Source organism: Pleuronectes platessa, chromosome 1, assembly GCF_947347685.1.
Source record: "Pleuronectes platessa chromosome 1, fPlePla1.1, whole genome shotgun sequence".
Classification (NCBI taxonomy): Eukaryota; Metazoa; Chordata; class Actinopteri; order Pleuronectiformes; family Pleuronectidae; genus Pleuronectes; species Pleuronectes platessa.
The window spans coordinates 6,136,095-6,151,907 of NC_070626.1; the positions used below are offsets into that span (position 1 = coordinate 6,136,095).

The 15,813-nt window shown below is 42.1% G+C and overlaps 4 protein-coding genes across 8 annotated transcripts; all 4 read right to left on the reverse strand.

Moving 5' to 3' along the window:
• Positions 1-1,370: 1,370 nt before the first annotated feature.
• Positions 1,371-2,249, reverse strand: LOC128437842 (high choriolytic enzyme 1-like). Of its 2 annotated transcripts, XM_053420143.1 has the most exons (2): positions 2,163-2,249; positions 1,371-2,063 (listed from the first exon to the last, which is right to left on the reverse strand). In XM_053420143.1, exons 1-2 carry the CDS (start codon positions 2,247-2,249, stop codon positions 1,371-1,373), a joined length of 780 nt encoding a protein of 259 aa, XP_053276118.1. The 2 variants fall into 2 exon arrangements, with proteins under 2 accessions (XP_053276118.1, XP_053276109.1); XM_053420134.1 differs by having other exon boundaries at positions 1,371-2,249.
• Positions 2,250-5,619: 3,370 nt separating this feature from the next.
• LOC128438196 (high choriolytic enzyme 1-like) lies at positions 5,620-6,498 on the reverse strand. 2 transcript variants are annotated; one of them, XM_053420668.1, is made up of 2 exons: positions 6,412-6,498; positions 5,620-6,312 (listed from the first exon to the last, which is right to left on the reverse strand). In XM_053420668.1, exons 1-2 carry the CDS (start codon positions 6,496-6,498, stop codon positions 5,620-5,622), a joined length of 780 nt encoding a protein of 259 aa, XP_053276643.1. The 2 variants fall into 2 exon arrangements, with proteins under 2 accessions (XP_053276643.1, XP_053276634.1); XM_053420659.1 differs by having other exon boundaries at positions 5,620-6,498.
• A 3,371-nt stretch (positions 6,499-9,869) lies between these two features.
• On the reverse strand, positions 9,870-10,748 carry LOC128438128 (high choriolytic enzyme 1-like). 2 transcript variants are annotated; one of them, XM_053420544.1, is made up of 2 exons: positions 10,662-10,748; positions 9,870-10,562 (listed from the first exon to the last, which is right to left on the reverse strand). In XM_053420544.1, exons 1-2 carry the CDS (start codon positions 10,746-10,748, stop codon positions 9,870-9,872), a joined length of 780 nt encoding a protein of 259 aa, XP_053276519.1. The 2 variants fall into 2 exon arrangements, with proteins under 2 accessions (XP_053276519.1, XP_053276509.1); XM_053420534.1 differs by having other exon boundaries at positions 9,870-10,748.
• A 3,371-nt stretch (positions 10,749-14,119) lies between these two features.
• On the reverse strand, positions 14,120-14,998 carry LOC128438174 (high choriolytic enzyme 1-like). 2 transcript variants are annotated; one of them, XM_053420628.1, is made up of 2 exons: positions 14,912-14,998; positions 14,120-14,812 (listed from the first exon to the last, which is right to left on the reverse strand). In XM_053420628.1, the coding sequence occupies exons 1-2, from the start codon at positions 14,996-14,998 to the stop codon at positions 14,120-14,122; spliced, it is 780 nt and encodes a 259-aa protein (XP_053276603.1). The 2 variants fall into 2 exon arrangements, with proteins under 2 accessions (XP_053276603.1, XP_053276593.1); XM_053420618.1 differs by having other exon boundaries at positions 14,120-14,998.
• Between the last annotated feature and the right edge of the window lie 815 nt (positions 14,999-15,813).

The window sequence follows — 15,813 nt, forward strand, 5'->3', positions numbered from 1 at the left end:
ACATGGGGAACTTGACAGCTGACACTGACTCACGATGTGGTTATGAAATGTATAAGATGGACCTTGTTCTGCCCCACAAATGCATACTTTGTTTAGCTATGCAACAGCGCCCCTTTTGGAAAGTTCAGGGATATATCATTACTAGAGGTCAAGGTGTAATTCCACCGGAAGTGGTTAAAAGTTATTTTATCTGCGACACAGCTATTTATAGACGTCAGCTATTTATAGACATCAGCTCTTCACACAAGTTGTGTTATTCTTCTGCGGGCTAAAGCATCGTCTGTAAATATTGTTGTCTACTAATTGTGTCCTTACAACCAGAGTGTTATTTTGCCACACAGTTTTATGTTTACAACGGCAGTTCGGCCGAGCGGCTATGCTAAGCTAGCTGGTAGCGCCGTGTCATTTAATATATACGAACCGCCGCGCGATGTAGCTCTTAGAGTCGCCGTGTGAAGCATTGAAGAAGCTCTTTGAGCCTCATTGTAATCTGTTATGTCTGTATTGTTTTTACAGTTTCACAAATTCATTAAAGTTCACGAAAATAACCAAAGTGGAGTTTTGGAGAGTGTTTATGCTGGTTGGAGGGCTAGCGCCTGCGCTAGCGAGACCTTCACAGACCTCGATAATGCGGTTCCATCCCTCAAGCGCTACTCCATAGACTTTAGTTCCAAATGATGTCATCATCGCAAAGCTGCAGTGTTTGTATTAGAGATATTTTCATTTCATTTCTGGATAGAGAAAGGAAGTGGAGATGCACCCTCCGTCTTTAGTCTATGATCACATACTGGAAATGTATGCTGATGCACAAATTTCAATTCCGGATATTTTGTTTGTTATGAAGGAACTTTTAAGTTACATGTGTTCTTGTGTCCTATAGCTGCATTCCCTGGAATCTCTGATGTATTTAGTTATATTTTGAAGATTAGTTTTATTGTTGTCATGTTACCCTGAGTACCTTTTGTTAGGGGGCATTTATTATCCTTCAGAAAAATGGAACCTTATAGAGTAAGAGGAAGTATGGAAGAGAGTCCTATTCCCAGTATTTTGATGATTTTCCCAAAAATGTCAGATGTCCTTCACATATGCTTAGTGATTTTAAGTTTGTGCAAGAAAAAATGCATTTGCTCCATTTTGACAATCCAAAGATAAAATAAGGGATACAACAGCAATCATGTTGCTTTACCTTTATTATAGACATTTGATACTTGTTGCCGTCACATATGCTGTTGTCTGACTGCTTGAGAGAACATAGTTAAAAAAGAAATGTGATCTTTACCATTGCTTGCAAAGATTATGGTTTTTATTTAATAACAGTAAAACACATACAGTAAAGGTTGAAATTCCTGTATTTTGCATCAGCATTTTTGTTAGCATCTATAGAGCCTGTTGATCCTCATGATGTCCCAGTAGGACATGCCCTGCCTCTGGCCGATCCGGACGTTGGAGTTGGGGATGGGGGTGATGCTGTCCTTCCCCCGCTGGATGGAGAAGGCTGTTCTTCCGTAGTGCATGATGGAGGAGTAGTCGTAGGGAGTGTTCAGGTTGTTGGTGTCCTTCTTGTAGAAGTTGTAGGCCATCCCCTGGTTGATGTTCTCCCAGTTGATCCTGACGTATCCGTCGCGGTCGCTCCTGGTCTGCTCGTGGTTGAAGCCCAGAGCATGGTTGATCTCGTGCTGGATGATTCCGTTTTGGATACAGCCCCCCCTGTTGAGAGAGAGCACCTGTCTGCCTCCCACTCTGCCCAGAGAGGAGAAACATCCCCCTCTGTTCTCGATGCTGATGTAGTCGTACTGGTTCTGACGGGGGACGAAGCGGATGCAGGTCTTTCTGGCGAAGGCCTTCATGGCACGGTCGATCTTCTGCCTCTCCATGCTGCTGAACTCTCTGCTCAGGGTGAAGGGGACCACCACCTGACCGTTGGAGGCTTTCTTCCACAGGCAGCTCTGGGACCAGCACTTCATGGCGTTCCTGGTTCTTGGAGCAACCAGGTCTCCTTCGAGCAGAATCTCATCTGTGGCGTTGTTCGAGGTCAGAATACTGGTGGTGATGTCCATGGTGCCCTCAGGAACTTCTTCTTCAATTTCCTCCCATGGTGTCTCATCTATGGCGTTGTTTGAGGTCAGAATCTCGGTGGTGATGTCCATAGTGTCCTCGGGAACATCTTCTTCAATTCCCTCCTCCTGGACAGGATGAGCCTGAGAGAGGCCGAGCAGGAGCAGCAGCAGCAGGCTGACACTGGGAGTCATCTTCAGGGTGGGTGTGGAGGCTGTGGAGCTTCTGTGGAGAGGAGAGACTCCTGATGCTTTATGTTTGACTCCGTGCTGTCCAGGCTCTTTATAATCTTCTCTACAGGTGTGGCTGAAGGATTATTATAGGCTGGGGTCTGAACTGTTAGGCCTAAATAAACTCTCGAAGGGAGGACTCCACTGACAAACCCAGTGTTTCAACATAGTTTGTTAGTAGGTGGATCAACACAGGTGACACTTTTTAAAGCTTAATACTTGTTGAAGAATGAACTTGTACCAATAAGATATACTATTATTTTAGGAGAAGCGTGACAAATTTTAACTTTGTGATAAATGTTTGTATTTTCATTGAAACGACCTTCGGCACAAACTTAATCTCTTACGTTCTTCATACACAGACACCATCATTATTCTGTTGCAATCAAAATGAAATCACTTTAACGAGGCAGGTTACCGGATGTTAATTGAACTTAAAGTAAAAAAAAAAAATCCCTGCAGAAAAATGGTAAAAGTGGCTCCGTCATTGTTGCATGGTCAGGTGATCACTGGCCTTTTAGGAATAAAACGAACTATGCGGGAATAAAGCACTACGAGTCAAAGAAGCTTTGAACTTTAATGATGACTTCACAAAATATAAACAAACAGGCTAAAAACGCAGAGGGGATATTAGGTAGCCTCAGATTGTCCTTCTTTTATTACACTTGAGTCACAGAGCTAAAGAAGAAGTGGCCTTAGCATAGGTCATAAATCCTGCCCCTTCCATGTTAGTGGATGGAACGTGGACAAAAACTAAAAAGGCAAAGTACACATCAAATACATATTTCTCAAGGATGTTTTCAGTCATTTGCGTATTTTATATCACACAATGCTAATGATGCTATAGAAAATGTGGTCAGAGATCATTAGCTGAGACTGACACACAATTGGTTGAGCGCGAGTCTGCAGGACCTCGGTACCTTGGCTTGATCCTCCAATCGCTACTGTCAGACTCTGGCTCCAACTACGTAAGATTGCAGTGTTCATATCTGGGACATTTTGGCTTCATTTCTGGTTAGTGGTGGGGAAGAGGAGACAAGTGGTTTTCTTTATTCAGGGTTTATAAAGAGAACTATTAATAAAAAAAAAGAGAGTAGTCATTCAACTGTCTAGATGTTGAAGGGCTCAAAAGGATTAGGGGGTTGTTTGACCATCTGACAGTGCAATAGTAAAGATCAGGGGAACTTCACAGATCTTACACATGTGTTTTTTTTGTGTCAACATGCGATGCTGAAGCCTGCACACTTCTGGGGTTTTATAGTAGATGGGAAAACGATAAGCTTATGTTAGGGACCGTGTCAAAAGTGAATGCAAAATGTTCCAAACAGTTTTTTGAATTGTCTCTATTTTCTTTAGATGCACAGACACACATAGAGGTTTTAGCTTTGCATTGCAAATTTGATCATGAGCCAATTACACAATCAAACCTCGATCCAAATTGATAGTAAAGTCTATTAAAGGTCCTGGTAATGTACTGTAGAAATATGACATTATCCAAGAGTCTTGTTCCCACGTTGATCTGATCTTTTGATAAACAACTTGGCAAATGTATTATTAAAGTGTTTTGTTTTGTAACATTAAAACAAAACTTTAACCTGAAGATTGCTTTAGGTATTTGTTTTACAGCCAAGTGCTCTTAGTCGTAGTAATTTAACATTTCAGTTGAGTGGTACAGTATGCATCATATTCAAAGACAGTATATAAAGACGGTCCACAGGACAAATCCATAAATATGAAGGAAAAGGGTGTTTTATTGCTCCCTTATGGCTGGCTGCAGTACAGGTCATGAATCCTGCCTCCTCAATATTGGTGGATGGGACATGGACTAAATTCTAAATCTAAGTCCACATCAAATACATTTTCTCAAAGAGGGCTTCTGATTTGGATATTTGTAATGGCAATGATGTCTGTTCAAGTGCTTCTTCCCAGTAAGTTTGGTTTTAATTAGTTATTTGATGCTATAAAAACATGGGGAACTTGACAGCTGACACTGACTCACGATGTGGTTATGAAATGTATAAGATGGACCTTGTTCTGCCCCACAAATGCATACTTTGTTTAGCTATGCAACAGCGCCCCCTTTGGAAAGTTCAGGGATATATCATTACTAGAGGTCAAGGTGTAATTCCCCCGGAAGTGGTTAAAAGTTATTTTATCTGCGACACAGCTATTTATAGACGTCAGCTATTTATAGACATCAGCTCTTCACATAAGTTGTGTTATTCTTCTGCGGGCTAACGCATCGTCTGTAAATATTGTTGTCTACTAATTGTGTCCTTACAACCAGAGTGTTATTTTGCCACACAGTTTTATGTTTACAACGGCAGTTCGGCCGAGCGGCTATGCTAAGCTAGCTGGTAGCGCCGTGTCATTTAATATATACGAACCGCCGCGCGATGTAGCTCTTAGAGTCGCCGTGTGAAGCATTGAAGAAGCTCTTTGAGCCTCATTGTAATCTGTTATGTCTGTATTGTTTTTACAGTTTCACAAATTCATTAAAGTTCACGAAAATAACCAAAGTGGAGTTTTGGAGAGTGTTTATGCTGGTTGGAGGGCTAGCGCCTGCGCTAGCGAGACCTTCACAGACCTCGATAATGCGGTTCCATCCCTCAAGCGCTACTCCATAGACTTTAGTTCCAAATGATGTCATCATCGCAAAGCTGCAGTGTTTGTATTAGAGATATTTTCATTTCATTTCTGGATAGAGAAAGGAAGTGGAGATGCACCCTCCGTCTTTAGTCTATGATCACATACTGGAAATGTATGCTGATGCACAAATTTCAATTCCGGATATTTTGTTTGTTATGAAGGAACTTTTAAGTTACATGTGTTCTTGTGTCCTATAGCTGCATTCCCTGGAATCTCTGATGTATTTAGTTATATTTTGAAGATTAGTTTTATTGTTGTCATGTTACCCTGAGTACCTTTTGTTAGGGGGCATTTATTATCCTTCAGAAAAATGGAACCTTATAGAGTAAGAGGAAGTATGGAAGAGAGTCCTATTCCCAGTATTTTGATGATTTTCCCAAAAATGTCAGATGTCCTTCACATATGCTTAGTGATTTTAAGTTTGTGCAAGAAAAAATGCATTTGCTCCATTTTGACAATCCAAAGATAAAATAAGGGATACAACAGCAATCATGTTGCTTTACCTTTATTATAGACATTTGATACTTGTTGCCGTCACATATGCTGTTGTCTGACTGCTTGAGAGAACATAGTTAAAAGAAATGTGATCTTTACCATTGCTTGCAAAGATTATGGTTTTTATTTAATAACAGTAAAACACATACAGTAAAGGTTGAAATTCCTGTATTTTGCATCAGCGTTTTTGTTAGCATCTATAGAGCCTGTTGATCCTCATGATGTCCCAGTAGGACATGCCCTGCCTCTGGCCGATCCGGACGTTGGAGTTGGGGATGGGGGTGATGCTGTCCTTCCCCCGCTGGATGGAGAAGGCTGTTCTTCCGTAGTGCATGATGGAGGAGTAGTCGTAGGGAGTGTTCAGGTTGTTGGTTTCCTTCTTGTAGAAGTTGTAGGCCATCCCCTGGTTGATGTTCTCCCAGTTGATCCTGACGTATCCATCGCGGTCGCTCCTGGTCTGCTCGTGGTTGAAGCCCAGAGCATGGTTGATCTCGTGCTGGATGATTCCGTTTTGGATACAGCCCCCCCTGTTGAGAGAGAGCACCTGTCTGCCTCCCACTCTGCCCAGAGAGGAGAAACATCCCCCTCTGTTCTCGATGCTGATGTAGTCGTACTGGTTCTGACGGGGGACGAAGCGGATGCAGGTCTTTCTGGCGAAGGCCTTCATGGCACGGTCGATCTTCTGCCTCTCCATGCTGCTGAACTCTCTGCTCAGGGTGAAGGGGACCACCACCTGACCGTTGGAGGCTTTCTTCCACAGGCAGCTCTGGGACCAGCACTTCATGGCGTTCCTGGTTCTTGGAGCAACCAGGTCTCCTTCGAGCAGAATCTCATCTGTGGCGTTGTTTGAGGTCAGAATACTGGTGGTGATGTCCATGGTGCCCTCAGGAACTTCTTCTTCAATTTCCTCCCATGGTGTCTCATCTATGGCGTTGTTTGAGGTCAGAATCTCGGTGGTGATGTCCATAGTGTCCTCGGGAACATCTTCTTCAATTCCCTCCTCCTGGACAGGATGAGCCTGAGAGAGGCCGAGCAGGAGCAGCAGCAGCAGGCTGACACTGGGAGTCATCTTCAGGGTGGGTGTGGAGGCTGTGGAGCTTCTGTGGAGAGGAGAGACTCCTGATGCTTTATGTTTGACTCCGTGCTGTCCAGGCTCTTTATACTCTTCTCTACAGGTGTGGCTGAAGGATTATTATAGGCTGGGGTCTGAACTGTTAGGCCTAAATAAACTCTCGAAGGGAGAACTCCACTGACAAACCCAGTGTTTCAACATAGTTTGTTAGTAGGTGGATCAACACAGGTGACACTTTTTAAAGCTTAATACTTGTTGAAGAATGAACTTGTACCAATAAGATATACTATTATTTTAGGAGAAGCGTGACAAATTTTAACTTTGTGATAAATGTTTGTATTCTCATTGAAACGACCTTCGGCACAAACTTAATCTCTTACGTTCTTCATACACAGACACCATCATTATTCTGTTGCAATCAAAATGAAATCACTTTAAGGAGGCAGGTTACCGGATGTTAATTGACCTTAAAGTAAAAAAAAAAAATCCCTGCAGAAAAATGGTAAAAGTGGCTCCGTCATTGTTGCATGGTCAGGTGATCACTGGCCTTTTAGGAATAAAACGAACTATGCGGGAATAAAGCACTACGAGTCAAAGAAGCTTTGAACTTTAATGATGACTTCACAAAATATAAACAAACAGGCTAAAAACGCAGAGGGGATATTAGGTAGCCTCAGATTGTCCTTCTTTTATTACACTTGAGTCACAGAGCTAAAGAAGAAGTGGCCTTAGCATAGGTCATAAATCCTGCCCCTTCCATGTTAGTGGATGGAACGTGGACAAAAACTAAAAAGGCAAAGTACACATCAAATACATATTTCTCAAGGATGTTTTCAGTCATTTGCGTATTTTATATCACACAATGCTAATGATGCTATAGAAAATGTGGTCAGAGATCATTAGCTGAGACTGACACACAATTGGTTGAGCGCGAGTCTGCAGGACCTCGGTACCTTGGCTTGATCCTCCAATCGCTACTGTCAGACTCTGGCTCCAACTACGTAAGATTGCAGTGTTCATATCTGGGACATTTTGGCTTCATTTCTGGTTAGTGGTGGGGAAGAGGAGACAAGTGGTTTTCTTTATTCAGGGTTTATAAAGAGAACTATTAATAAAAAAAAAAGAGAGGAGTCATTCAACTGTCTAGATGTTGAAGGGCTCAAAAGGATTAGGGGGTTGTTTGACGCTCTGACAGTGCAATAGTAAAGATCAGGGGAACTTCACAGATCTTACACATGTGTTTTTTTTGTGTCAACATGCGATGCTGAAGCCTGCACACTTCTGGGGTTTTATAGTAGATGGGAAAATGATAAGCTTATGTTAGGGACCGTGTCAAAAGTGAATGCAAAATGTTCCAAACAGTTTTTTGAATTGTCTCTATTTTCTTTAGATGCACAGACACACATAGAGGTTTTAGCTTTGCATTGCAAATTTGATCATGAGCCAATTACACAATCAAACCTCGATCCAAATTGATAGTAAAGTCTATTAAAGGTCCTGGTAATGTACTGTAGAAATATGACATTATCCAAGAGTCTTGTTCCCACGTTGATCTGATCTTTTGATAAACAACTTGGCAAATGTATTATTAAAGTGTTTTGTTTTGTAACATTAAAACAAAACTTTAACCTGAAGATTGCTTTAGGTATTTGTTTTACAGCCAAGTGCTCTTAGTCGTAGTAATTTAACATTTCAGTTGAGTGGTACAGTATGCATCATATTCAAAGACAGTATATAAAGACGGTCCACAGGACAAATCCATAAATATGAAGGAAAAGGGTGTTTTATTGCTCCCTTATGGCTGGCTGCAGTACAGGTCATGAATCCTGCCTCCTCAATATTGGTGGATGGGACATGGACTAAATTCTAAATCTAAGTCCACATCAAATACATTTTCTCAAAGAGGGCTTCTGATTTGGATATTTGTAATGGCAATGATGTCTGTTCAAGTGCTTCTTCCCAGTAAGTTTGGTTTTAATTAGTTATTTGATGCTATAAAAACATGGGGAACTTGACAGCTGACACTGACTCACGATGTGGTTATGAAATGTATAAGATGGACCTTGTTCTGCCCCACAAATGCATACTTTGTTTAGCTATGCAACAGCGCCCCCTTTGGACAGTTCAGGGATATATCATTACTAGAGGTCAAGGTGTAATTCCCCCGGAAGTGGTTAAAAGTTATTTTATCTGCGACACAGCTATTTATAGACGTCAGCTATTTATAGACATCAGCTCTTCACATAAGTTGTGTTATTCTTCTGCGGGCTAACGCATCGTCTGTAAATATTGTTGTCTACTAATTGTGTCCTTACAACCAGAGTGTTATTTTGCCACACAGTTTTATGTTTACAACGGCAGTTCGGCCGAGCGGCTATGCTAAGCTAGCTGGTAGCGCCGTGTCATTTAATATATACGAACCGCCGCGCGATGTAGCTCTTAGAGTCGCCGTGTGAAGCATTGAAGAAGCTCTTTGAGCCTCATTGTAATCTGTTATGTCTGTATTGTTTTTACAGTTTCACAAATTCATTAAAGTTCACGAAAATAACCAAAGTGGAGTTTTGGAGAGTGTTTATGCTGGTTGGAGGGCTAGCGCCTGCGCTAGCGAGACCTTCACAGACCTCGATAATGCGGTTCCATCCCTCAAGCGCTACTCCATAGACTTTAGTTCCAAATGATGTCATCATCGCAAAGCTGCAGTGTTTGTATTAGAGATATTTTCATTTCATTTCTGGATAGAGAAAGGAAGTGGAGATGCACCCTCCGTCTTTAGTCTATGATCACATACTGGAAATGTATGCTGATGCACAAATTTCAATTCCGGATATTTTGTTTGTTATGAAGGAACTTTTAAGTTACATGTGTTCTTGTGTCCTATAGCTGCATTCCCTGGAATCTCTGATGTATTTAGTTATATTTTGAAGATTAGTTTTATTGTTGTCATGTTACCCTGAGTACCTTTTGTTAGGGGGCATTTATTATCCTTCAGAAAAATGGAACCTTATAGAGTAAGAGGAAGTATGGAAGAGAGTCCTATTCCCAGTATTTTGATGATTTTCCCAAAAATGTCAGATGTCCTTCACATATGCTTAGTGATTTTAAGTTTGTGCAAGAAAAAATGCATTTGCTCCATTTTGACAATCCAAAGATAAAATAAGGGATACAACAGCAATCATGTTGCTTTACCTTTATTATAGACATTTGATACTTGTTGCCGTCACATATGCTGTTGTCTGACTGCTTGAGAGAACATAGTTAAAAGAAATGTGATCTTTACCATTGCTTGCAAAGATTATGGTTTTTATTTAATAACAGTAAAACACATACAGTAAAGGTTGAAATTCCTGTATTTTGCATCAGCATTTTTGTTAGCATCTATAGAGCCTGTTGATCCTCATGATGTCCCAGTAGGACATGCCCTGCCTCTGGCCGATCCGGACGTTGGAGTTGGGGATGGGGGTGATGCTGTCCTTCCCCCGCTGGATGGAGAAGGCTGTTCTTCCGTAGTGCATGATGGAGGAGTAGTCGTAGGGAGTGTTCAGGTTGTTGGTGTCCTTCTTGTAGAAGTTGTAGGCCATCCCCTGGTTGATGTTCTCCCAGTTGATCCTGACGTATCCGTCGCGGTCGCTCCTGGTCTGCTCGTGGTTGAAGCCCAGAGCATGGTTGATCTCGTGCTGGATGATTCCGTTTTGGATACAGCCCCCCCTGTTGAGAGAGAGCACCTGTCTGCCTCCCACTCTGCCCAGAGAGGAGAAACATCCCCCTCTGTTCTCGATGCTGATGTAGTCGTACTGGTTCTGACGGGGGACGAAGCGGATGCAGGTCTTTCTGGCGAAGGCCTTCATGGCACGGTCGATCTTCTGCCTCTCCATGCTGCTGAACTCTCTGCTCAGGGTGAAGGGGACCACCACCTGACCGTTGGAGGCTTTCTTCCACAGGCAGCTCTGGGACCAGCACTTCATGGCGTTCCTGGTTCTTGGAGCAACCAGGTCTCCTTCGAGCAGAATCTCATCTGTGGCGTTGTTCGAGGTCAGAATACTGGTGGTGATGTCCATGGTGCCCTCAGGAACTTCTTCTTCAATTTCCTCCCATGGTGTCTCATCTATGGCGTTGTTTGAGGTCAGAATCTCGGTGGTGATGTCCATAGTGTCCTCGGGAACATCTTCTTCAATTCCCTCCTCCTGGACAGGATGAGCCTGAGAGAGGCCGAGCAGGAGCAGCAGCAGCAGGCTGACACTGGGAGTCATCTTCAGGGTGGGTGTGGAGGCTGTGGAGCTTCTGTGGAGAGGAGAGACTCCTGATGCTTTATGTTTGACTCCGTGCTGTCCAGGCTCTTTATACTCTTCTCTACAGGTGTGGCTGAAGGATTATTATAGGCTGGGGTCTGAACTGTTAGGCCTAAATAAACTCTCGAAGGGAGGACTCCACTGACAAACCCAGTGTTTCAACATAGTTTGTTAGTAGGTGGATCAACACAGGTGACACTTTTTAAAGCTTAATACTTGTTGAAGAATGAACTTGTACCAATAAGATATACTATTATTTTAGGAGAAGCGTGACAAATTTTAACTTTGTGATAAATGTTTGTATTCTCATTGAAACGACCTTCGGCACAAACTTAATCTCTTACGTTCTTCATACACAGACACCATCATTATTCTGTTGCAATCAAAATGAAATCACTTTAACGAGGCAGGTTACCGGATGTTAATTGAACTTAAAGTAAAAAAAAAAAATCCCTGCAGAAAAATGGTAAAAGTGGCTCCGTCATTGTTGCATGGTCAGGTGATCACTGGCCTTTTAGGAATAAAACGAACTATGCGGGAATAAAGCACTACGAGTCAAAGAAGCTTTGAACTTTAATGATGACTTCACAAAATATAAACAAACAGGCTAAAAACGCAGAGGGGATATTAGGTAGCCTCAGATTGTCCTTCTTTTATTACACTTGAGTCACAGAGCTAAAGAAGAAGTGGCCTTAGCATAGGTCATAAATCCTGCCCCTTCCATGTTAGTGGATGGAACGTGGACAAAAACTAAAAAGGCAAAGTACACATCAAATACATATTTCTCAAGGATGTTTTCAGTCATTTGCGTATTTTATATCACACAATGCTAATGATGCTATAGAAAATGTGGTCAGAGATCATTAGCTGAGACTGACACACAATTGGTTGAGCGCGAGTCTGCAGGACCTCGGTACCTTGGCTTGATCCTCCAATCGCTACTGTCAGACTCTGGCTCCAACTACGTAAGATTGCAGTGTTCATATCTGGGACATTTTGGCTTCATTTCTGGTTAGTGGTGGGGAAGAGGAGACAAGTGGTTTTCTTTATTCAGGGTTTATAAAGAGAACTATTAATAAAAAAAAAAGAGAGGAGTCATTCAACTGTCTAGATGTTGAAGGGCTCAAAAGGATTAGGGGGTTGTTTGACGCTCTGACAGTGCAATAGTAAAGATCAGGGGAACTTCACAGATCTTACACATGTGTTTTTTTTGTGTCAACATGCGATGCTGAAGCCTGCACACTTCTGGGGTTTTATAGTAGATGGGAAAATGATAAGCTTATGTTAGGGACCGTGTCAAAAGTGAATGCAAAATGTTCCAAACAGTTTTTTGAATTGTCTCTATTTTCTTTAGATGCACAGACACACATAGAGGTTTTAGCTTTGCATTGCAAATTTGATCATGAGCCAATTACACAATCAAACCTCGATCCAAATTGATAGTAAAGTCTATTAAAGGTCCTGGTAATGTACTGTAGAAATATGACATTATCCAAGAGTCTTGTTCCCACGTTGATCTGATCTTTTGATAAACAACTTGGCAAATGTATTATTAAAGTGTTTTGTTTTGTAACATTAAAACAAAACTTTAACCTGAAGATTGCTTTAGGTATTTGTTTTACAGCCAAGTGCTCTTAGTCGTAGTAATTTAACATTTCAGTTGAGTGGTACAGTATGCATCATATTCAAAGACAGTATATAAAGACGGTCCACAGGACAAATCCATAAATATGAAGGAAAAGGGTGTTTTATTGCTCCCTTATGGCTGGCTGCAGTACAGGTCATGAATCCTGCCTCCTCAATATTGGTGGATGGGACATGGACTAAATTCTAAATCTAAGTCCACATCAAATACATTTTCTCAAAGAGGGCTTCTGATTTGGATATTTGTAATGGCAATGATGTCTGTTCAAGTGCTTCTTCCCAGTAAGTTTGGTTTTAATTAGTTATTTGATGCTATAAAAACATGGGGAACTTGACAGCTGACACTGACTCACGATGTGGTTATGAAATGTATAAGATGGACCTTGTTCTGCCCCACAAATGCATACTTTGTTTAGCTATGCAACAGCGCCCCCTTTGGAAAGTTCAGGGATATATCATTTCTAGAGGTCAAGGTGTAATTCCCCCGGAAGTGGTTAAAAGTTATTTTATCTGCGACACAGCTATTTATAGACGTCAGCTATTTATAGACATCAGCTCTTCACATAAGTTGTGTTATTCTTCTGCGGGCTAACGCATCGTCTGTAAATATTGTTGTCTACTAATTGTGTCCTTACAACCAGAGTGTTATTTTGCCACACAGTTTTATGTTTACAACGGCAGTTCGGCCGAGCGGCTATGCTAAGCTAGCTGGTAGCGCCGTGTCATTTAATATATACGAACCGCCGCGCGATGTAGCTCTTAGAGTCGCCGTGTGAAGCATTGAAGAAGCTCTTTGAGCCTCATTGTAATCTGTTATGTCTGTATTGTTTTTACAGTTTCACAAATTCATTAAAGTTCACGAAAATAACCAAAGTGGAGTTTTGGAGAGTGTTTATGCTGGTTGGAGGGCTAGCGCCTGCGCTAGCGAGACCTTCACAGACCTCGATAATGCGGTTCCATCCCTCAAGCGCTACTCCATAGACTTTAGTTCCAAATGATGTCATCATCGCAAAGCTGCAGTGTTTGTATTAGAGATATTTTCATTTCATTTCTGGATAGAGAAAGGAAGTGGAGATGCACCCTCCGTCTTTAGTCTATGATCACATACTGGAAATGTATGCTGATGCACAAATTTCAATTCCGGATATTTTGTTTGTTATGAAGGAACTTTTAAGTTACATGTGTTCTTGTGTCCTATAGCTGCATTCCCTGGAATCTCTGATGTATTTAGTTATATTTTGAAGATTAGTTTTATTGTTGTCATGTTACCCTGAGTACCTTTTGTTAGGGGGCATTTATTATCCTTCAGAAAAATGGAACCTTATAGAGTAAGAGGAAGTATGGAAGAGAGTCCTATTCCCAGTATTTTGATGATTTTCCCAAAAATGTCAGATGTCCTTCACATATGCTTAGTGATTTTAAGTTTGTGCAAGAAAAAATGCATTTGCTCCATTTTGACAATCCAAAGATAAAATAAGGGATACAACAGCAATCATGTTGCTTTACCTTTATTATAGACATTTGATACTTGTTGCCGTCACATATGCTGTTGTCTGACTGCTTGAGAGAACATAGTTAAAAGAAATGTGATCTTTACCATTGCTTGCAAAGATTATGGTTTTTATTTAATAACAGTAAAACACATACAGTAAAGGTTGAAATTCCTGTATTTTGCATCAGCATTTTTGTTAGCATCTATAGAGCCTGTTGATCCTCATGATGTCCCAGTAGGACATGCCCTGCCTCTGGCCGATCCGGACGTTGGAGTTGGGGATGGGGGTGATGCTGTCCTTCCCCCGCTGGATGGAGAAGGCTGTTCTTCCGTAGTGCATGATGGAGGAGTAGTCGTAGGGAGTGTTCAGGTTGTTGGTTTCCTTCTTGTAGAAGTTGTAGGCCATCCCCTGGTTGATGTTCTCCCAGTTGATCCTGACGTATCCGTCGCGGTCGCTCCTGGTCTGCTCGTGGTTGAAGCCCAGAGCATGGTTGATCTCGTGCTGGATGATTCCGTTTTGGATACAGCCCCCCCTGTTGAGAGAGAGCACCTGTCTGCCTCCCACTCTGCCCAGAGAGGAGAAACATCCCCCTCTGTTCTCGATGCTGATGTAGTCGTACTGGTTCTGACGGGGGACGAAGCGGATGCAGGTCTTTCTGGCGAAGGCCTTCATGGCACGGTCGATCTTCTGCCTCTCCATGCTGCTGAACTCTCTGCTCAGGGTGAAGGGGACCACCACCTGACCGTTGGAGGCTTTCTTCCACAGGCAGCTCTGGGACCAGCACTTCATGGCGTTCCTGGTTCTTGGAGCAACCAGGTCTCCTTCGAGCAGAATCTCATCTGTGGCGTTGTTTGAGGTCAGAATACTGGTGGTGATGTCCATGGTGCCCTCAGGAACTTCTTCTTCAATTTCCTCCCATGGTGTCTCATCTATGGCGTTGTTTGAGGTCAGAATCTCGGTGGTGATGTCCATAGTGTCCTCGGGAACATCTTCTTCAATTCCCTCCTCCTGGACAGGATGAGCCTGAGAGAGGCCGAGCAGGAGCAGCAGCAGCAGGCTGACACTGGGAGTCATCTTCAGGGTGGGTGTGGAGGCTGTGGAGCTTCTGTGGAGAGGAGAGACTCCTGATGCTTTATGTTTGACTCTGTGCTGTCCAGGCTCTTTATACTCTTCTCTACAGGTGTGGCTGAAGGATTATTATAGGCTGGGGTCTGAACTGTTAGGCCTAAATAAACTCTCGAAGGGAGGACTCCACTGACAAACCCAGTGTTTCAACATAGTTTGTTAGTAGGTGGATCAACACAGGTGACACTTTTTAAAGCTTAATACTTGTTGAAGAATGAACTTGTACCAATAAGATATACTATTATTTTAGGAGAAGCGTGACAAATTTTAACTTTGTGATAAATGTTTGTATTCTCATTGAAACGACCTTCGGCACAAACTTAATCTCTTACGTTCTTCATACACAGACACCATCATTATTCTGTTGCAATCAAAATGAAATCACTTTAAGGAGGCAGGTTACCGGATGTTAATTGACCTTAAAGTAAAAAAAAAAAATCCCTGCAGAAAAATGGTAAAAGTGGCTCCGTCATTGTTGCATGGTCAGGTGATCACTGGCCTTTTAGGAATAAAACGAACTATGCGGGAATAAAGCACTACGAGTCAAAGAAGCTTTGAACTTTAATGATGACTTCACAAAATATAAACAAACAGGCTAAAAACGCAGAGGGGATATTAGGTAGCCTCAGATTGTCCTTCTTTTATTACACTTGAGTCACAGAGCTAAAGAAGAAGTGGCCTTAGCATAGGTCATAAATCCTGCCCCTTCCATGTTAGTGGATGGAACGTGGACAAAAACTAAAAAGGCAAAGTACACATCAAAT

Excerpts from the sequence above, each read along its gene's own strand:
- LOC128437842 (XM_053420134.1), bottom strand. The coding sequence starts at position 2,249 with ATGACTCCCAGTGTCAGCCTGCTGCTGCTGCTCCTGCTCGGCCTCTCT.
- LOC128438174 (XM_053420618.1), bottom strand. The coding sequence starts at position 14,998 with ATGACTCCCAGTGTCAGCCTGCTGCTGCTGCTCCTGCTCGGCCTCTCT.
- LOC128438128 (XM_053420534.1), bottom strand. The coding sequence starts at position 10,748 with ATGACTCCCAGTGTCAGCCTGCTGCTGCTGCTCCTGCTCGGCCTCTCT.
- LOC128438196 (XM_053420659.1), bottom strand. The coding sequence starts at position 6,498 with ATGACTCCCAGTGTCAGCCTGCTGCTGCTGCTCCTGCTCGGCCTCTCT.